General features: G+C 43.4%; 1 protein-coding gene across 3 annotated transcripts in view; it reads left to right on the forward strand.

Moving 5' to 3' along the window:
* The window catches only part of Ca10 (carbonic anhydrase 10), a 497,493-nt gene that overhangs the window by 467,363 nt on the left and 7,667 nt on the right, over positions 1 to 22,463 (forward strand). For all 3 annotated transcript variants that reach the window (XM_028772369.1, XM_028772370.1, XM_028772368.1), the window contains 2 exons: positions 7,006 to 7,101; positions 11,131 to 11,203. In XM_028772369.1, the coding sequence (XP_028628202.1) occupies positions 7,006 to 7,101; positions 11,131 to 11,203 (169 nt within the window). The remainder of the gene's footprint in view (positions 1 to 7,005; positions 7,102 to 11,130; positions 11,204 to 22,463) is intronic.

Here is a 22,463-nt window from a genome sequence, read left to right on the forward strand (position 1 = left end):
CATCTGTTCAAACTACAGAACAACTCACTGCAAAGCATCATCCCTTTAAAATCCAAGTAGTGTTTTTCTTCTAACGGGGAAATATCCCCTCACTCGAGTGTTCTACATTGCTGTGATACATCTAGGGCCTCCAGTCAATGAAATGATGAATGCTTTGTTTCATCTGCAGCTTTAATTGCATCGCATGTCTTAGGATGCAGGAAACCATCATCACCAGACAGACCAGTGATAATTGCCAAAACTTAGGGTGAGAATGTGGCGGTGGGTAAATATCAAGCCGCGCTCCTCTCTACAGACTGTGTGCTCTTACACATAAAGACAAACTTGCTAATGACTTCTATAAATAAGTTCTCGCTTATAACTGTAGTTCCAGCAAACGCTGCTGAAGTATAATCTACCCTTCAAGTATCAAACACCTTCCTTTTCTCTGCACTGTTTTACGGGAAAGTGAAGTGGACCCAAAATGCTGTGACTGGCTGTGTGACCTCTCCAAGCCTCCTTTTTTATCCACTGTCTATTTCAGGAACAAACAGATACATTGTGTGATTGCCTTGAGGATATAAGAACTGTGGATTTCATCTCTGTGTTCCTGGGGTCCAGCACAGGGTGGGCACCTGGGACCTGAGTGCCAGCAGAAATAAACTCAGTTTGAGTTGATGGTGCTTTGGAAAGGTTAAAGGACTGTAGAAGTATAAGAATGGCAGCTCTATGTGGAGGAGAGACAGACTCATGCTCACCCTCTCCCAGCCTGAATCCTCTTCCCAGTTGTATCCACTTACTGGAAAATGAATGCCATGGAAGTTCTTTGCCCAGCTCTCAACTTAAGCCATGGTGGGTAAGCTATAGCCACAAACCAAATCCAGCCCACAGTGTGCTGTTACAAATAAAGCTTTCTTGGACTCTAGTCACACCCATCCATTTCTGGTTTTTCCCCTTTTGACTGCTTTAATACTAGGAAAGCAGAGTTAAGTCACTGTGACAGAAGCTCCACAGGCCCCACGGATGGGAAGACTCGCTATCTAACTCACTGCATTAAATGCCTGTTGCCTGTTAAATTACAGTCTGAGCCACTTGGGAACTTGCTCCTCCTTAAAGCTCTCACTTCACCCAGTGCAGGGAATACACAGAGTTCTCCCCAGTAGGTAGCACCTTCCTCGGGGTCCCTTGGGAAGATATCATTTCATTCATCAAAGACAGGATGCAGAAGAAGAAACTGTATACATCTGTGATTTCTGCAGAAGCCAAGGCTCTATTATCTACTGCACAAGCAAGCACAGAGCAATAGCAAGCATACTAGACCCTGGACTAACTGCTTTATATGCCAGCTCATGAAAGCATACCCATAGTTCTAGGACATAGGTGGCACTACAATCCTTATGTAAAGATGAGACCCTGGGTTGTCTAGGTGTTCAGGGATAAAGCTGGGCTTTGACATCTGCACAGTCCTATGTGATGCTAAAGGTCTTGACTCCCTTTTGGGATACACCTCTGGAATTCAGACTGCTTCCTATCTATCAGTTCAGCCAAGCAGCCCTCTCTCCTTGCTTCTTATGACATCACATTCTATGGTCTGATCACAGCCTGTCTTGCTTCCTCTATCCACTGCTACTCTGGAAAGATCGAGTGCTGAGTTCTGGGGATGGTGGACATGTCCTACCCAGATGAGACTTAGGGTCTAGTGAGAGAGGTGAAAAGCTGATCATTCTCTCAATAAATAGGAAAACAACTGATGTGTGTTCCAAGTCAACAGGACCGTGATAATAACTTCTCAGGGATCCCTCTCAACAGATGACCCTTGAGCTGAGTTCTAAAGGAGTTCACAAGTAAAAGTCAGATAAAGAAGGAAGAGAAAGGTATATTATGCAAAAATGACCAGAATGTGCACAGAATGTGTTGTAGAGAAGGAAGAAGTACAACATTTGAGGGAAATTGAAAGAAAGCTGGTAATGCATTGTAACCACTGAGACATTTAGAAAAGTCAGGCCCCACACAAGGGCTGGGCTCAGAATCAGGTCTTTATCTTACAGGCAGTGAAAGCCACACAGAGGTTAATGTAGCACCCTGTCATGCCAAATGGCATCACAAGGTGACTCGGGTTTAATAAGAGACAGAGTGTAGATAACCTATAGCATGTGCACAAGGCCTGAGAGATGTGTGGTCACTCTGCCAAGACATGAGGGGTGAGTGAACAGTACCTGCCACATATTGGTGAATCACACTCCTAGAAAAGGAAAAGTATGCTTCCTACCAAAGGCTGCTTCCAGCTGGATCAATGACAGGGACAACGTGCTGTGGGCCCAGAAGCCTGCTCACAGCAAGTGTTTGTTCAGCAAAGACAAACACATGGGAATTAGCTCAAAAACTGTATTTCAGCATGAAGCTTTGATAAAGTTTTGACTCTGATCCTTAGAAAATTCTGGAATGTGAATGTGGTTCTGCATCTGATTGCAAGAGTCTCAGTCCAAGACAAAAAAATGCCTGAAAACCATGGGCATGTGACCCCCATCATTACTTGTACTTGTGAGACTTGCCATGATCTTCTGTTACTCCATCCAATGTCTCCTTTACCATGCTTCAGATGAATAGAGTATAAACTACCATATTATAATAAGCAAGACGTTGACCCTCCCTTTGATCCTAAGTTCTCTTGTGTTTAAAAGAAATGAGTTAATCTTGGTTTTTTTAAGGCTCTTTCCAGGACTCAGTCTGTGAAATACAATAATTCATTCAGCAAGCATTGGCTAACCCTCCACACTGGTCCAGATTCCAGGACAAACATGAGGAGCAAGAGGATAAATAGTATCCATCACATGAGATGCTTACCTGAAGGTGGAAATAGATACAAAGCCAAGAGTTTTGAAGTAACATGGTACTGGGGTCTGAACTATAAGAACTGAACACAGTTACCAATTAACACTTCCTTGACCAAGCGGTAGACTAGAATTCTGGTGTTTCCATGAATCAAAAGCAGATGATGACATTAATCCATGGAGTTTTTGAGAAGTAAATGAGATGGCATTGCAGCATCTCTATGCCTATTTCCTATTTATAAATGTCATATTTATAAATCTCAGCTTGAGGAGATTCTCTGGAGAAGGATCCCAGACACATTTTCCAAACGCCTTACCTTTCATCCATTGCCAACACATTTATTGTAGATGATTAGTGCTCAAAAAATGTTAATGATTATCATCAATAAATGATGATGATGATGAAGAAGAAGAACTCTGACAGTGATGTTCAGATCCCACATGTCTGTACCAGGTATCTATGGTTTGCATCTATACTGATCACCCAGGGCCCATGCTGTTTGGACAGTAAGATACTTTGAATTTTCTTTAGTCATGAGTCTCCTAGAGCTAGAACCAACAGAATACATTGATTTATTTATAAAAGGAGATTTATTACAAAAACTGGCCCAACTGACTACAGTGGTTGAGAAGTCTTCAAGCTGTAGAACAAGGGATTGGCATGATCTCAGGCCAGAGACAAAGTCTGAAGCCCCATGAACATTTAAGTGGTGTCTGTAGTATGAATCCTAGATGCTAAATTCTGAAGGCCCAGGAACCAGAAGCTGTGGTTTCCAAGGGCAGATAAAGATGGGTGTTTCAACCCAAGAAGAGCAAATCTGCCCTACCTCTATCTCTTCATTCTCTGTGGGCAGATACAAACCCATGTTTGAAAGGGTAGATATGTCCTACTTGGTGTACTAATGTAAATGCTGATCTGCTTTGCCCAGAAACTTCTTCACAGACATACCCAGAAGTAGTACCAGCTATTTGAGTACCCATTATCCTAGTACATAATATTAATCATTGCCAGATAATTTAATATCACAATAAATCTTGAGTAAGAGCACCATGGGAACAAAGAAGAGCTTGACAGTCAATGTCATTGGTCTAGAGAAGGCAGGGTAATAGATGACCATGATGTAAAGAAAAGTAGGCAAGGTCTCCTCTATCTCTACCATGCTCCTCTTGGTGGCCAAAGAGATGTTTTCAAAATACATTTGAGTCAGTTTACTTCCTTAACACCAGTGAGTTCCTGCTGCAAGGACCCTCACTGTGGTCTGCAAAGTCCTGCATGAGTTGCCCCACCCTGAGCCACTTTTATTCACCCCTAACCATCTGCACTGCTTGCCACTGTCTCAGGCCCTTTGTATTCTATGATCTCTGTGATTGACGTACCTCCTTCTGATCTCCCCAGGCCTCGTTCCCCTTCGTCATCAAATCGCAGCTCAAATATTATGTCTGCAGAAAGCCTTTCACTAGCTATAATTAATAGATGTCCCCCCCCAGTCCTATACACACCCCATTCTTCCCACTGCTGCCTTTTTCTTCGTAAGTTAAAATTTTGAGCGTAAGCTTGACAGTACTGCCCAGGCAAATGATCCTCCAGCCCTGGGCAGTGGTTGCCTTTTGGATGGCAGAGTAGCTGCAATGGAACCACCTGTCCCCACTGGCAAAATGTATAAGAAAGTAAATGGGAAATGTCAGGAGCAGCCAGAGTGTGTGCCCCCTCTGTGACATGTTCTGTGGACTTAGGATGTTCAGATTCATGGTACCCTCTGAGTGGGCATGGCTGCATTATTGATGCCCATTGATGTTCCAGTGGTTTGCAACCCCACTGGACCTCTAGCTGGAGAGCTTATAAGAACTACAGCACAAGGTTCCATCCCCAAATTGTCAGAACTGAAGTGGGACAAGCACATACAGGAGAGTTTCAAAGTGCCAGGTGACCTGGATGCCCAACAACAGTGGCATACCAGTACAAAAAAAAAAAATGTTGCTCATTGTTTTCAAAATGTAAAGGAAAGTTTCTATTTAGCTCATTATCTTTCTTAGCTTTGAAACCTTTACTCCTCCCCCCTTTAATGCAACACGGGATACTGACAATAACGAATGCTGTCATTCAGAGTCATTCATTCAGAGTCACAAATCACTTTCCAGGCACTACCTTGTTAGATTCTCAAACCAGCCAGTGCAAAGCACTAACACCATTACAGAGAGATGCATGATGCTTTTTCTGTGACAGTGTTGTAAAAGGCAAAACTATGGAAAGGCATGAAAGCTGGCTCAGTGAGTAATGGAGTTTTCATGCAGAGAGGAGACTGTCGCTACTAAGAAAGCTTGGGTAGATTTGTTATGTGTGGACTTGAACAAAAGGCAGTATGAAATAAACTTTAGGATCGCATTATAAATTAATTCCATTTTAGTGTTTCTGTTGGTATTGCTGTTGCTGTTTCTGAGACTTGACTTGGGTATCACAAGTTGGCCTCAATCTCACTAAGTAGCTGAGGATGACTTTGAACCCCCAATCCTCTTGCCTCCACCTCCCAAGTGCTGAAATTTCAGGGGTTTAATCACCAAGCTCAGTTCATATGGCACTGGATCTTGAACCCAGATCAAGCAAGGGCCCTACCAACTAAGCTGTGTCCCCATTACTCTATTGTTTCTTTTAAGGTTCCTTGCATGTGTGCAGCTATGTGCTTTATAAGCAAAGAAAACCGTCTGGGAGGATTTACACTGAATTGCTAATTTTCCTATTATGTGAGCTAGGATTAGATTGAGATGAGGGAAATGTTAGTCACATCTACATTTTTAAATTTGAAACCAAAAGTGTACTTTCATGTTATTATAAAAATATTTTTTAAATACCTATAAGGTATATCTTAAAAGTGATAATCACACTAAGGTTTTATGGTAAGAGAATAGGTGCTCAGTGAAATGGTAAAAATTTGATCATGTGAATAAAAGTCTGTAATGTGTTCATTTAGGCATATATGCGCATGCCATGTTCCACAATGGGAATTTTAAAGAGTGAAGTAATGAAGGGAAATCCATTTCATCGTAACCCAAATCCAGGACTCCTCCTGTGCACCCCCACCCCCTCACCCCCACCTCCCCGCCAGTGCTTACTGCACCAATTTTAACAGGCAGTCACAGGTTTTGGTCAGAGAATGGGGAAACAAAATTTTGCAAAAACCCAGATGAACCAGATGAGCGGGCTGGCACATCATGAAACAGAACCATCCACTCTCCCGTCTGCAGAGCCAAGCATCCTACACACTGCAATCTCCTCCCAGAGCCAGGAGGCTGGCTCGGAGTCTAACAGCGCCTTGCTCACCCAAGGCTACCAGGAAGCTTTACTAACTATCAGAGGTAGCTGTTGGCACTGCTGGGAGATGCCCACACCTGAAAGACTGTTCCATTTTCTAATAAGGAAAATTCACTTTAAGAACATTTTAGGGGAAATGTCCTGGGAGGGGGGAAAATCCCAATGAGTACTAATCGTTATTAAAAGCATCCTTGTTACCTCAACACGTTTGCAAATACGTATAGGTATGTCTATATCTGTGCATATATATACATTTTTTACACACATAGATTCTATTTACACCTCCCTCTAAAATTTCACCAGCTAAAAGCATATCCTTCTGATTGGAGGAACCAGACAGGTCAGGGACATCAGGAGAACACAGCCTACAAAATCAACTGACTTGGACTCAGAGACTCACAGAGATCAGAAAGCCTGTATGGCTCTGACTGAGGACCTCTGCATATATGTTATGCCTGAATAGCTTGGGGTTCTTAATCTTAACAGTGGGAACAGAGGCTGTCCCTAACTATTTTACCTGCTTGTAGGACCCTTTTCCTCCTACTGGGTTGCCTCACGCAGCCTTGATGTGATGGTATGTGCCTGGTCTGGTCTTATTGTACTGTGTTACATCATATTTGGTTGATGTCTCTGGGAAGCCTGCATTTATCTGAAGAAAGGCAGAGGATGGGTGGATGTAGGGGAGACAGAAAGGAGGGGAGAGAGACTTGGTGGGGGAGGGGATACTGCAGTTGGGATGTAACATATGAAAGAAGACTAAGAAAAGACATAGCCTTCTACTAGTCTGTCAGTATGTTTGCAATTCACCCTCATGTTGGAGGACAAGCTGTGCCTCGTACCTTTTAAGGTTGAATTGTCATTCTTACTCTTGATTTCCCTTCCTGCCAGGTACAACTCATCCACTATAACCACGAGCTATACACAAATGTCACAGAAGCTGCGAAGAGCCCGAACGGATTGGTGGTAGTTTCTATATTTATAAAAGTAAGTCTTGCATTCCTTTACTCCGCTTGCCACCCCCCAATACCAACCAGAGCATCATTCTACAGTCTCTGTTGGAATTTTTAAAAGTTAAAGAAGTAATGTCAGTCCATGTCCATGCCTGAGATAACTTTGGGGTCTTAGGACTTTTTACAATCGTGAGATTCATAAAAGATTCAGGGTTCTGAAAGTGCAGTGCAAAAGTGACAGCTTCCATTTCAAAGTTTTGGGGCCTGAAGGTTTGGGCAGCCGCCATCCTAGAAAGAAAGCAATTGCTATCTTCAAGAGCAGGCTTTAGGCGCCACCTACCACAGTGGAACAAGGGTAGAGTAGCTGGAGAAGAGCTAGAGAGCTGATTCCTCTAGGACTGAAGGACTGTCCATCACTTGCTGACACCTGGAGAGTAAGAAGTGTGGGCTGATCCTCCCCGGTAGGCCCTGCACTATAAACTTCTGGGCTTCCCCACAACAGCTATAAAGCTCATCTTCCTTTCCCACTCAAAGGCTGATTTATAATCCTGGTGGGGAGAATCAAGATGAAAGTCCCCATGCTGACTGTATGATCTTCAGCCACACTCCCCAGATATCTAATAGGCAAGAACAATATGAAACGTCCAAGTGAACAAATTGTGATTTGGTTCTTTAATATTTTGGCAGATGTAAAATGATGCAGATATGCTCATTTTTATTGAAAAAGTAAGATTTCCTTTCCAATTGTTTAAAAAAAAATTTAGACTATGTTAGTTACAAAGGCTAACAGGCCATACTATGCTGGCTGCTGGAGAGGTTTGTGTGCAAATCATTAAAGAAAATTAGACCGACCAGAATTTGGAATGTGATGAAGAATTTTAGTAGAAACTTAGCATTCACCACCAAGGAGGTTTAACAGAGCCCTTGGAATAACAGAGTCTCTGGGGACCCCTTGGGCAATAGCGCCCACAAACCCCATCTCTCACTCCACCCCCCACACACACACCAAAGCAGACTCCATGCAACAGGTACTGGCCATCTTCCCAGCCACCATGCCTCCTGCTAACTTCCTAACTCTCATCTGAGCCAGGCCAAACTCATGGAGCTTGTAATAGCCCAGGCAGGAAAGACACCCCAAGTCTTGCCTGACTTTAGTGCTCATTAGTGTATTCCCATTGTGTGCCTACTCAACAGAGCTGGGAAAGGAACTGAGGATGAGATGAGAGAAGATGACACTTAAATGACCATACTCCCCCCAGCCATGTCCCACTGCTACCCACAAGCCTGGAGCAAATTCTTACTCCAGTCCCAGTTATGATACATACAACCAATCCACACAATCAGTCTGGTCCGCATGCATTGTGAAGCCTAGGGGTATGTCGCATATGTCATGTGACCAGGAGTCACCTCGTCCTGTGGTTTCCCCATGTCAAACCTTCCATGAGTGATATCCAGACGCTAACCTGCCTTTCCCAATGCTTCTTGTCCCTTGAACAGCATCTCAGCATCAGTCCCTGACTTTGCCTCCCTTTACTCAAAGTTTCTAAGTAAATGCCGTCCTGGAAGTTCAAGCATGTAACAGCTGACAGTGACTGATGGAGTGACCGGCAACCAACCTCCTCCACTGCAAACTGCCAGTGTTCCATGGGCTCACTCATAAATTTGCATTACACTGAGATCCCAACCAACAGGCTTGCAGGTCTGGTTGCTCTCCCATAACTTGTTAAAAGGACCTATACTAAAGCCTTAGACCAATAAATTACAGGGGTCAGCTCCTGAATCTTCTCAGGCCAGTTTAGACCCTGGAGAGTTTCCCATTCTTCCCTTGAACAAATATGAAGCTTTCTGGCTCAGTCTCAAAATAAGCCTCACGTCCTCCCACAAAGTCAATTCCCAGCTTCAGCTCCAGAGTAAGTTCTGACTTGTCATTAATTCATCTCCAAACTCCAAGTGAGCAGGGGACAGAGGCCCACCATCTGCTAGACATGGGTACCCAGAAATGAGATGAACTGAATCCTTAGTCTCTAAGGGTGTGCAGCCTCTGATACTCATCAGCCCCTCTTCTGGTGTCCCTGCCTCCCACTCCCAGCTCCCTGTAGCTGAAGTCCTCACATGTGAGTGGTTCACCTGAGCAAATGTCACCCTGACCAAATGGTGAACCGAAGATGGATAAGGATTTGGGGGTAAAAGGAGATGGATCAGTAGTTAAGGATACTTGTTAACAAGCCTGATGATCTGAGTTCAATTCCAGGGACTTGATTGGAAAGAGATAACTGACTCCCATAAGTTGGCCTCTGAGCACTACACATTCTTTGAAGAGTGTGCGCGCATACACACACACACACACACACACACACACACACACACACACACATACACACACCCTTCCTCTCATGACCACTGGGAGCTGAGATTGGCTGTAATAGCTGTTTGATCTCACACACCATTAACTTCCCACTTACTCTCACTTATGTCAAGTATATATTCTACCCTCTCAGCCACGTGGCCAGCACATTTGTGCCCACAAATCATCTGTGCGCACTTTGGAAATATTTCAATAATCTTTAATCAGATCCAAATGGGGGCTGGTCTCAATCTCAGCATTGTCTAGCTTGTCAGGTACCAGGAGCCCAGTGCCTCCAGCATTAAGAGCTGTTGCAGATTCCTATTCTGCCAGACACTTTCATGGCCCTCCCACTGTCACAGAGTATACAGAACAAACAGAAGGCTCTGCAAGCTATCCATTGAATGCTCAAGAGTATGTCACAACAGAAGCTGAATTTGGCACGCATGTTTCCAGAGAGCAGCAGTGCTCCACTTGGGACTTTTCCCCCATCGGAGGTGGGTTTTTACCTCCATTGAGCACCCTCATTCCCCAGCACCTGTCAGTTGTATGTCTCACTACAACACAGCCAGGAAACCCTGTAAAAAGAAAGACAGCTGGAAGCAAAATAAACAGGCTGTGCGTTCTCCAAACTAAAGTTACCTGTTGCTTATCTAATAGCAATGTTCATCTGCTGTGATTTTTTCCCCAACCCTCGGAATAAATCAGATTTAAAATGTTGATGTGTCACAGCATCCGATTAGCAGCTGAGATGAAAATTGCAGAGCCTCACTGAGCAAGGGAGGAGAGAAATGACTAAGATGAACAGTGGTCCTGAGAAAAGACTGAGTAAAAGGGGCTTTGTTAAGGAAAATGCACAGTTACACGGGGCTGCCTCATGATCTTATTAAGGGTGATTCTCTGTCACTCAGCTGCTTCTCCCAGAAGAAGAATCTGGACATGGAAGAGCATAAGTACAGAAATGGAATCCATCTCTAGTACAATATTTAGCCCACTGTAGGTACTTGATAAATACTTCTAGGATAGATGGGGAGGTGGGTGGAAGGAAGATTGAATGTTGTGGTTTATGATATATTCATATGCTAATGAACAGTAGAATTACAAGATTCTCTTTTTCCTCCCTCTTCTGGTACCCCTACTCTACATAGTCTTTCTACTTAGACATATACCCTCTCCCGGTACTTCATTCCATATTCCCTGCTCAGAGCCCTTTGATGGTTCCCCATTCCTGAGGAATAAAGATTAAATATTCCCTAGCTTGACATTCAAAGCCGAACATTCCGCCTTTCCCAAAGCCTTCAGCTCCACTAGATATTTGTATGCGCATCTGCCTCTCCTGAACAGGTCCTCAGCACGGATGGTTTTTCTTGTCTCCTTGCCTTTCCTCCTTTCTCATATTCTAGCATTAAAATACTGCAGCTGCTACCCATCCTTCCAAACCAACCCTGACCTTAGCTCCCCCACCCCCAGACAGAGGATGGTCTCTCTGTAATGACTCTATCAGGACATTCCTTAATCCACACGAGGAAAATATGTTTGCCTACTTCTCTTCCTTCTCAAGATGAAGTGTCTATACAGAGTAGAGTATGTGTCTCTGAATGTCCAGCCATCATAGATTTGGACCCATGGCAATCCATCAATATGAAGGAATGAAGGAACACATAATGTTTGCCCTAGAAGAATGACACCCAGTTATTAACACCTTCTCTTCTCTTACAGGTTTCTGATTCATCAAACCCATTTCTTAATCGAATGCTCAACAGAGATACTATCACAAGAATAACATATAAAAGTAAGTTTGGTTCAATTTCCTTTACAGCATCTATTCTACAAAGGTTAGTCCTGTCAGAAGGCAAGAAGCCAGAACGGATGAGCTCTGAGAGCCCCTTTCTGCTTCATGATCCTTTAATTCTGTAGAAAGTCACTCTGGAGAGTCAGGGATGGCTAAGAAGCAGCCCATTTTAAGCACAAGTCCCCAGAGTGTCTTTGTCATCCACGCCTGTCTAAGGCAATAACGATTATGATGATGTGGTCATTGTTAGCCTGTGGGTTGGTAATGAGCTGGGGGATTCTACCCGGCTGACTCACTCTACTGTGTCAGCTGTCCATTGTTGGGGCTTTGCCAACTATATAATGAAAAAAAAAATCCACCAGGTACTTTGAACCCAATGTGACCTTTTCAGAACCACACCTGAACCAAGTCTGATCTCCTTCCAGGAGGAAGCTGGGTGGTATCTTCCTTCATTCTCCACACCATGGGGATCTGTAGGGTTCTGCCAACCCCCAGGCTTTCAGGTTGCTTCATCTTAAACTCCTTAATGAGAAAAGAAGAAATTGTGCCTAGGTGAAGCAGGAGAGCAGAGAGGGTTCCACTGCCATGCACAGTAAACCTAGGAGCAGTAAGATTTGGGGAAACCATGTGAATTGGCACATGTCAAGATATGAAAAGTCAAGATGGGAAAATAGAAGTGTCCAGTTAGGAGTGGACAGGAAACTAGAATGCAAGTCTTGGTTTGGACCTCTGTCAAGAAGCTCCTCACTTCAATGCTGCTGTTTCTTCATTCACAGTGAAAAAGTTCAATCCCAGGTTTTTGAAATCTTGAAAGTCTAGATTTGTGAATCAAACAACAGGTTCATTTTCACCAAAGGAAGATAGAACATGCGGACATTTTTATTTCCCACATCTCCCTGCTGAGTCCTTCCTGTGGCTGAGCCTGTAGCTCAGCTATGCCTTCTGCTTCTGACTCCAGTGTGATGTAAAAGGACACTACAGAGAGCACTGCCCTCTGTCACTGGCTGCTTCTTTAGACTCACACATTCTGTAAGTTGAACCATAAAGATGATTGAGACACCTGCACTCCCCACAAGGGGCCCACAGTCAGGTTACTCCTATATACAAAGAGGTTGGGGAACTGATGGGGTGACCCACTGGTGAACCCGAGATCACTCCACTTCAACACACATCACCTACAAGACTGACTTACATCCTCTGCGCACACGCCTTGCCCTTCCTCATCAGCATTCTCGTGGAGTTCTCTCAAAGCACACACTCAGATTGCTCAGCTAAGGGAGAGATTTCTGTCTTGTGTGTAAATAGCACATTTATAACTGGCCGTAAAAGATTATCATTCTTTTAACTTTTTGATTAAAAAAAGAGCATGAAAATTAAATAAAATGTTTTCAAATCATCTTGAATTTGCAGTTTAGAGACCATGAAAAGCCATGAAATTGCACATTAAACCCCAACACACAATCTGTCTGATTTCCACTTGCATAGAGGATCATTAAGGGTACTTTGCTTCCCTCCCTCTCCCTACATCCACCTGATTAATATTAAGTGAAGTGGTTATAGACAGAGAAGGGAAAGCAGAGGAAGGAAAGAGAAAGGAAAAAGAGAGGGAGGAAAGAAGGGGGAGGAAGGCAGGAAGGCAGGTAAGCCAAAAGGAGGAAGCCAAGACACTCCAGGAAAAGTACCAGCATTACAAACTTTGCTGAGCATTCAAAGAGGGGATCTATTCCCATCAATACTGCATCTAAGAGTCACTTGAGAACCGAACATTCTCCTTCAGTCACAATAATGGAGAGGGAGCAGGAAAAGTGTTCTAGAGCCAAGTCTCTATGCCTTGATAGGGAGCTTATAATGTTTCCACCATGGAAGTAGAAATAGTCCACACCACTCCTCACAATCCATACCTGCCTGGGAAAGAAAGAAAGAAAGAAAGAAAGAAAGAAAGAAAGAAAGAAAGAAAGAAAGAAAGAAAGAAAGAAAGAAAGGGAGAGAGAGAGGGAGGGAGGGGAAAGAAGAAAGGAAAGGGAGGGGAGGGGAGGAGGGAGGGAAGGGAAGGGAAGGGAAGGGAAGGGAAGGGAAGGGAAGGGAAGGGAAGGGAAGGGAAGGGAAGGAAAGGAAAGGAAAGGAAAGGAAAGGAAAGGAAAGGAAAGGAAAGGAAAGGAAAGGAAAGGAAAGGAAAGGAAAGGAAAGGAAAGGAAAGATAGGGGGAATTAATCAGGATACCCTGGTCTTTATGGCAAGACATGATAATGGGTCCTCTAATAGCAGATGTTCTGAGAGAGGTGTCCCTCATAGTGACCTTTGTTACACACATGAAAGGAATTTCACCACAGGGATAATGATGGCTTGATACACAGAATTGTCCCAGACACCACCATGCCCAGGACACTGGCAGAAAGGGAATGATTTGCTCAGCAGGAAAGCACAGCTCTCTCCCTTCCAGTTAAATTTCCTACAGCTTCCAGCAGGGGAAGGTTGGCCCTGGGGCAGGTAGGTGGTCTGAAACAGGAATCATTCTCAAGCACACAAGCTAGGCATCTCCCCAGCCCTGAGCCTCTGTAAGAGGTAGCAGGTTATCCTGGCATCAGCCAACAAACTCAGGTCAGGATGAAGTTAGTGCTGCAACCTGTTTCATGCACCTATTCTATTATCCTGCTTCCATACTCTTAAATGAGACAGGGAAAAGTAACCCCTCTCCCCCGTCTTAGTTTGGGTTACTACTGCTATGATGAAACACCATGACTAGAGAAACTTGGTGGGCATGGGAGAGGAGCGTTATTTAGCTTACATGTCTATATTACTGTTCATCATCACAGGAAGTCAGGATAGGAACTCAAAACAGGGCAGGAGCCTGGAGGAGCAGACACAGAGGCCATGGAGGAATGTTGCTTACATGCTTGCTCCCCACAGTTTGCTCAGCCTGCTTTCCTGTAAAACACAGGGCCAGGGATGGCACCAACCACGATAGTCCACGCTTTCATATATCAATCTCGAATTAAGGACATTCCCTAAAGCTCGATCTTAGGGAGGCATTTTCTCAACCGAGGTTCTCTCCTTTCGGATGACTCAAGCTTGTGTCAAGTTGAAATAAACCAATCCAGCACACCCTCATATGCTACTATTCCAACCACTCTATCCAGAAGTACACAAATACATCCCTCCCTGATCTCTAAACTACCCATTTCAGCGCAGAGTTTCAATTTGACTTGCTCACATAGCTGATGTACCCACTCTGCAGTGTACTGAGCATCGGAAATTTAGAGGTGATGTAGAACGGGTACTCTGCACACCACAGGGCAGGTGCTATACATATAGCTTCTGTGGTCCTCACATGAGCCCTCTGAATGGGCACGTTTGCTATTCCCAGTTCACTGATGAGACCAAGATTGTTGGAAGATAGCTGTATAGTCAGTGACTTCTATACAATAAATGAATGAACACTCAGAACTAAGTGTTCACTTCTCACTGCTCCATGGGCAGGTTAGTCAAGATTTCTCTCCTGCAGTCAGAGGTCCCCAGGTCAGCTAGGGCAGAGGCATCCACATGGCTCTCATCTTTCCAGCACTGGAGGAATACTCAGCAAGTATCTTTGCCATCAGCCTATGAGTTCATGTGATGCTGCATAAGGCTTGGTCTTGAAATAATGCTCACTCTCACTACCACTTACTTTGTACTACCCGGCACCTGCCACATGACTAAGACGCTCAACATCACAACCTTCCCACAGAGATGGGGATTTGGGGAGAAGGAACTTCCTGAACCTCAACCCATCCTTCCATACTGAAGAGCATGGTTTCACACCTAGATATTACTGGGCACCGTTCTTACGTCACGTCCTCTCTCTCTTGCTTCTCTCCTAAGGAGCAAGAAACAATAAACTCTGAAGTCTTAAAACCAATTATAATTCTGGCATTTTGATATAGTGCAATATCTTTCCACATGCTTTTCTCTTAATTAAAGCTTGGGTTGATAAGCAACCGAATTGCTTCTCACAATTACTTCCACTTAGAAGGGGCATCAACTAACCACAGAACTAACACAGTGACACTTTGCCAGGTTGGCCTGATCCTACTCCAAGCTATCTCTAACTCCTATACACATGTTATTTTACAAGGAGATCTCCTATGGAAATCAGTATCCTCCAGAGGACACTGTCAAAATTGGAATATATAGTGGCCAGAGAAGGCATCCCAGACTGGAAGCCATTCTGAGCCTTCAGGCAGACTGCCGTCTGTTGCTAAAAGGAGCCCTCTGGGATAGGTAGATGGCTCAAGGATGAACGCACTTGAATCCCCAGCATCTACAAAAACATCCAGGCATGTCTGCACTTGCACCGATAACCCCATCACTGTGAGGGACAGAGACAGGAGGATCACTGAAGATCACTGGCTGCCAGCCTAGCTCCATGTTCAGTGGTAGACCCTATCTGGGGAATAAAGCAAAAAACAATAAAACAAGACAGAGACACTCAATGGCTTCCTCATGCATGCTCATACACACCATACACCACACACCACACACCACACCACATATACGTATACATATACATTTACCATACATATAGAAAAAAGGTATACTATAATTTCTTGATTAAAAATAGACTAGACAAAGGCTGAAGAGATGTCTCAGTGGCTAAGAGCACTTAGTCCTCTTGTAGAAGACTCTGGTTCAGTTTCTAGCATCTACATGGTGGCTCACCGTCATCCATAACCCCAGTTCCAGGGAATTCAAAGCCTTCTTTTGACTGTTTTTGTAGGCACCAGGTATCCATGTGGATATCCATACATGCAGGCAGGCAAAACATCCATATATATAAAATAAAATAAAATAAAATAAAATAAAAACATCTAAAAATCTTTTAAATAGATTACAGTGTGGCAAGAGTAAAAACAGAAGGTGGTTGCAACCATCAAATAATGGGGCAATGGTACTGATGGTGACCAGGTCAATGGGGAGAAGGCAGTGTTAGATGATTGTATAAATTTTAAATTGATAGCAGGAGATTTCTTGCTAAGTCTTCTTTTAATGTGCAAGAGAAAATAAAGCCAAGGATTCCCATGAAGTTTTTAGTTCAAGTCACTGGAAAGAAGATATTTCCATCCCCTGAGAAGGGGAAGACTCGGATGAAACGTGTTTGTGGGTGGAGAAGGGATCACAGATCTTGAACATGTCGTGCTTAGGATTTCTATTAGACATTCAAGAGGAGGTGTGGTGTAGGCAGTTGGGTATATGAGTCTGGATTCCAGGAGAGAGAACCAGAGCTGCAAATGTGGACGACGTCAACATCCAGATGGCATTTCAACTTGAGTGAAGTCATTGGAGTAAGAATAAATACAGGAGAGAGGCGGGACAAGTCCTCACTTCTGAAAGGGCGGCTCAAATCTTCATGACTTGGAATGGAAAACCACTTCTAAATATAACTCTTCATGGCCCTATTATAGAAAAGGCTCCTCTGTGGCCAGCTCACCAGCCAGCTGAGGAGGTACAGGGTGGAAGGAACAAGCACAGAAGCCAGTTGGCACAAGATGGAAAGAATAGAGATAGTCCACCCAGCTGAGGACAATGTTGGTGATGGCTGGAATAACTGAGAAAAGGGAAACATGGGAAAAATCATTCTCTCAAGATATATCATATATATATATACATTATATTATGTAACATTACTATGTTATGTTATATTGTATTATATATTATAATATATTATATCTTTATATTATATATGATATATTTAAAAGTAAAGGTACTCTTACCAAAGTATGGGAGAATTTTGGAAGCCATTTGGTAAAGGTCACCACTATCGTGGGTAACAGTGCATTCCTGTAAAGAGATAAAGGGAAGCAGACCTGGTGTGTTGTTCCTTTTCTCACTGTGGTGACAAAATGCCTGGCAAAAGCATCCTAAGTATGGGAAATTTGGTTTTGTCTCACGGTTCCATGGTGGGGGAGAAATCATGGCAGCAGGAGCTGGAAGGAGCTTGTCGTACTATCCACAGTCAGAAGAGCTGAGCAAGGTGAATTCTTGAGCTCAGCTCTCTTTCTTCTAGGACCCCAGTCCACGGAGTGATGCTACTTATACGTATTCCATTCTAGAACCCACCTTGTGGACATAGTCAAACGTTGGTTTCCTACAATGATCTTAAATCCCATTAAGTTGACAAGGTTAGCCATCACACTAGGCTCCTAGTGTAGCTCGAGCACTGTCCTCGCTTTCTGATGTCAGAGGAAGTCTGGGGCACAACTCCGAGGTAGGATGGCCTCATCAGGAAGCTAATGTTCAAAGGGCTGGGTGAAGATTAAATAAGGTAATAGGCCTGGACAGTGACTAATATGAACTCAGCATGCAATATATTTGTGTTCCCACACTGTCCTAAGGCACATGCCAGTTGAATCAGCTCCTTCAGGTTGGGAGGAAAGTCATTGTTATGCCAAGAACAGTTTTATTCTGAAGATGAGTCTAGTATAGGCCATGCAGGCAGTGTCGGAGTATGCTTGCTTTTAGAGAAGCACACGCATCATGGGTCTATCTAAGTACCACACACAAGGACTTCATGAGATGTTACTGTTTTCCATGGACATTTAAATTTCATTTTTTTAAAATTATTATTCTGTGAGCATGGGCATTTTACCTTCAGGTATGTCTGAGCAGTGCCCCCAGAGGTTCAGAAGAGGGAGTCAGATCCCTTGGAACTAGAGTTATAGATAGTCTTGTGTGGGTGTTAGGGATGGATACCCTGGAAGAGAAGTAAATTCTTAACTTCTGAGCCATCTCTCCAGCCCCAGAAGCTTACATTTCATACATCTGAGTAGAGCTTGTAAAATATTCTCACTCACCATGATTGACAATAGAAAAGACCAGCCTGAATTAATTTCAGGCTGAATTTTAAAAGTCTTCTAAAGAAAATCCATTTTATTAAAGTCAAACTCCGCTTCAACAGAGTGAGGGTCAAGACTCAAAGCATGACATTAAAAAAATGGATTTTTCAGAAAGGCTTTCTTGAGGAGATATTGGCAATTTAGCTCAAAGTATTTTAATTTTTAATGCACTGTATAGGTATGGTGTTTACAAGCCTGTTCCCTTGTTAATTAGTAGACAGGGCACCTCAATTACATGAAAGGTAACATTTGTATCATTTTAGTACCACTTGATTTCATTGAACCAGCACCTTTTTCTACAGTATTTTCAAGAGACGTAACAAATGATTAATGGATTACAAGGAATCCTTCTAGAATGGATAACAAGGAGTAGTTATCAGAGTATTGCCGCAATGAACACTCTCTTCTCAAATCCTCAGGCAGTGTGTTAGCCTGGTGACTTTATCTTCTTTCAATTGCCTGTCCCCATTTGTTATGTCTTAGATGTCAACCATCCCCACATGCCTGAGTGATTGTGCACTTAGCCCCCATGTTGTAGTACTGTTTGGAAGGTAGTGGAATCTTTAGGAGTGAGACCTCACTGCAGGAATTAGGTCATTAGGGGTTATAGCCCAATCCTTGTTCAATCCCAACCTAGCTATGTTTCTTGACTGTTGAGACAATGAACCCACCTACATTACCCTCCTGCTGTCAGAGCTATGAGCCAATTCCACTACCATGTCTTTCCTCCCATGATGGACTGTAGTCCCTCAAACTGTGAGCCAAAAGAAATCCTTTCTCCCTTAAGTTGTGTCTCCAAGGTTTGCAGTCACAATGAGGGAAAGTAACTAAGACAATGTCATGGATAGGAGAGCTTAGATCTAACAAAGAATGCAGAGGACCACCACATCCAAATATAAAGACATCAGCTTACTGTGTTTATAGACCTCCTCTCCAAGGCAATAAAGACACACTACTGGAGGCATTTGGAGGAGCGCTTAAAAAAGTCCATTGGTCACATACAGCAAGCCCCTTAAAAGGTGTTTTAATTAGCCTATTGGTAATTTCAAGTTAGTCACACCTCCTGAAATCCTTAGTAGAATATGGATGTGTAGGCAAGCACAGACTATCCTGTAACTGCCTTCTACTCGAAGATCTCAGGGAGAGTTCTCCACACAGCTCCCTAGGGATCACAGTGCTAAGTGTGTTGAAGGATCACTGATGAGCTTCAGCATATTGCTCCAGGTTCCTTTCTCAATGCTCAATTGAATGTGTACTCTCATTTCAGAGGAACCGACTTGGGGGTGTTTTTACATAATGGGAAGTGCCACACATCTATTTCCACGTTGCCGTCTCAGTGGATACTCACCGCAGTGAGAAACTGATGAGACGGAACTTACCTCTAAGAATACAGTTCTCAGAGGCCCCTTTCTTCATTTGTTGTCTGTGTAAAACAAAAACATGATATTACTTTATTTTGTTGTAATTGCTTTTCCCCCCATTTCAGTTGAACTTACCTCAGATTACAAGGGGGAATGTCACTCCATATACTAAAATTGCCTGGCAGTTTCATATTGATCAGAACCAGTATTGATTTTTGGGAGTATCAGGCTGTTTTCTCAGTGGCGTGGTCTGCTTTGATAGGGACCATATAAGCAGGAAGCAGGAGATGTTGACTATCAGCGATGGTCCTTGTGAGTCAGGCCCATGCATTTGGCTAAGGCACCCAGTGGAAGCTCAGACTGAAAAGATGATTCCTCATTGTGTTGGCTGAGATATTTCATCACAATGAAATGTTTTTCTTGGACAAAAAAATCAGAAGTTTGCTAGGGGCTTTTTTTTTACTTTACATCCTGCTCACTGCCCCCTTCCGGTAAGTCCCTCCCATAATACTTCCCCTAAGAAGCTGGGGGCTTCTTGGTTGTAACTCTGAGAACTCAGGATAAAATAAATTCTAGAGTCAACATAGTGTGCCACAAAACCAAAAGCACAGTGGTTAACTTCCATGGTCATCCAGAACAGTAGAAGTCTATACATTATCCAAGGGTGGTCTTCTTGTCCTTCTAAATCCAAGCGGACATGTTAAGAATGCAATGCTTCCAAAAAAAAAAAAAAAAAAAAGAATGCAATGCTTCCATGCTAAACCTTGACCTCCTAATTTTATATTTGGCTATATAAGCATCTTGATGTTGAGAGATGTTTTGGGACCTATGGTATGTTTTTACCTAAAGATAGCCTTAGTAATTATCCACAACTGTCCACTGCTCCAGGTAAGGAAAGGTTATGTGAGCTATCCATAAAGAAACAGTAAGTCACTGTCAAATATATAATTAAAACTTACACTTGAATTATGATTCCTATCTGGAAGTCTGAGGCTTTGCCTTCTATAAATCACTTTCTCATAAGAGAAATTTTGAGAGACATTTCTGAATGCTGGGGCTGAAATTTTTTGACTTAGCCATAGTCATTCTTGGGTCACACTGCCTCTCTCCTATGCTCTTAGTTTTTTTTCTATTGCTGTGATAAGACAACATGACCAAGGCAGCTTATAGAAGAAAGTTATCGGGGACTTAGAGTTTCAGAGGGTTATCACCCTCTTAGAAACCTTAGAGTTTCATCACCATCATGGCGGGGAGCGTGGCAGTGGTCAAGCATGGCATTGGAGGGTTAGAGTTCATGACCATCATGGCGGAGAGCATGGCAGTGGGCTAGCCTGGTACTGGAGCAGCAGCTAAGAGCTCACATCTTGAGACACAACTACAAGGCAGAGAAAGGTAACTGGACATGGACTGAGCTTCTGAAACCTCACACCCTGCCTCTTCCAACAAGGCTACACTTCCTAATCCTTCCTGAACAGTTTCATGAACTGGGGACCAACCGTTCAAACATATGAGCCTATGGGGCCATGCTCTCTCAAGCCACCAGACTTATCAAATTCACCAAGCAAGCTCATACTTCTCCAATTCCAATGCCTAGAAGAAAGAACGCTGTTTTAATGCCAGTCTTTGAGACAATGTTATATGTTAATTCATGCCAATTTCAGCAACATAATTATGAGAGTTCATACATGTTTGATGTAGAAACATGATGTCACCATATAAAGCGTAAAACAAGGTCAAAAGCCTCACACTGATGTCTTGGGTGTGGGTGTGATATACAAGAGGTGGTAGATGCAGTACATTAAAGTTAGTGGTACAGCCTGGAGGGATGCTTTCCTATTACCTGTCCTGCTTGGCACCATCACCAGGTAGAGCTGCACAGCAAAAAGCATTATGATTTGATCATTTAGTCTTGTGTTTTCCAAACAGTCTTTGATCTGGCAGACCTCAGACTGGGATCCACAATGAAAGAAGCAAACGCATCCCTCTGAGGCTCACAGCTTAGTGGGAAGTCAGGTAGCTAAATAATTCCTGGGAAGCTGATTTAGCTGGGATTTAGTCAGAGACCTGGGAATGACAGGGAGTTTACTAGGGAAGCTGGGCAAGGACATGGTGGGTCAGAAAGGTGACATCAATGCCATCCAACATGGCTGAGTACTTTCCTGGGCTAAGCCTTGTGCTAAGCAGTATTTGTAAAGCCTGGTTATATTTGTTCCTCTAATAGTCTGTGAGGCAAGTGTTCTCCACATCTGTATGCTGTAGACATGGAAACAGAGGCTCTTATCACCTATGGGTCTAAGGTCTTACAGACACAAGCAGCAAAGCCATTATTCAAATGTGGGCCCCAAGCCCAGATTCTTCAAGCTGAATGGTATCAATTTTTATAGAGGAAAATTAAGAGTAAGCACACAGACTAAAAAGATTGTTAGAAGAAGAAGAATGGCTGATGATGATCCCAGGAGGACGGCCTCCGAGTGTTGCCATTGTGTCTGACAGAGGGGTGACCAAAAGGTCTTTCCCACCAGGACCCCAGCAGATTGAGGCTAGAGTATGAATGCTATGGTGTTTTATAAACATGCCCGGGACCCCATGAGGAGGATAAACACATAAAACTTCTATCTCTTGCTTCTAGCCTATGCTTTCCCCAACCCTTTTCTCAACTATGGCTATAGCACAAGGGCTGGTCTAATTTCAGGAAAATAAAAATGTTCTTTATCTTGGCTCCAGTTCTGCCTGGAATATCCCTCATCCATCCTTCCCTCCTCCCCACCACCCCAAATAAAATAAAATACAGTAATAGCAGCGTGCTAGAATACCCAATATGCTCCTCATACAAGCTCAGTTAAACAAATCACATTGACCTTTAATAAAAAAAAAAAAGTACCAAATGCTTCCTTCTCTCATTCAATATGTTAATTTTCCAGACCAAACCGCCATCAGAGCAAGCCTCATTAAGTCCAAATCTGATCATGCTATCTCTGGCTTGAAAGCCTTCAGTGGCTAAAGCCCAGACTCCCAACAGCGCAGACAAGG

Source organism: Grammomys surdaster, unplaced genomic scaffold (assembly GCF_004785775.1).
Source record: "Grammomys surdaster isolate TR1022 unplaced genomic scaffold, NIH_TR_1.0 213, whole genome shotgun sequence".
Lineage (NCBI taxonomy): Eukaryota > Metazoa > Chordata > Mammalia > Rodentia > Muridae > Grammomys > Grammomys surdaster.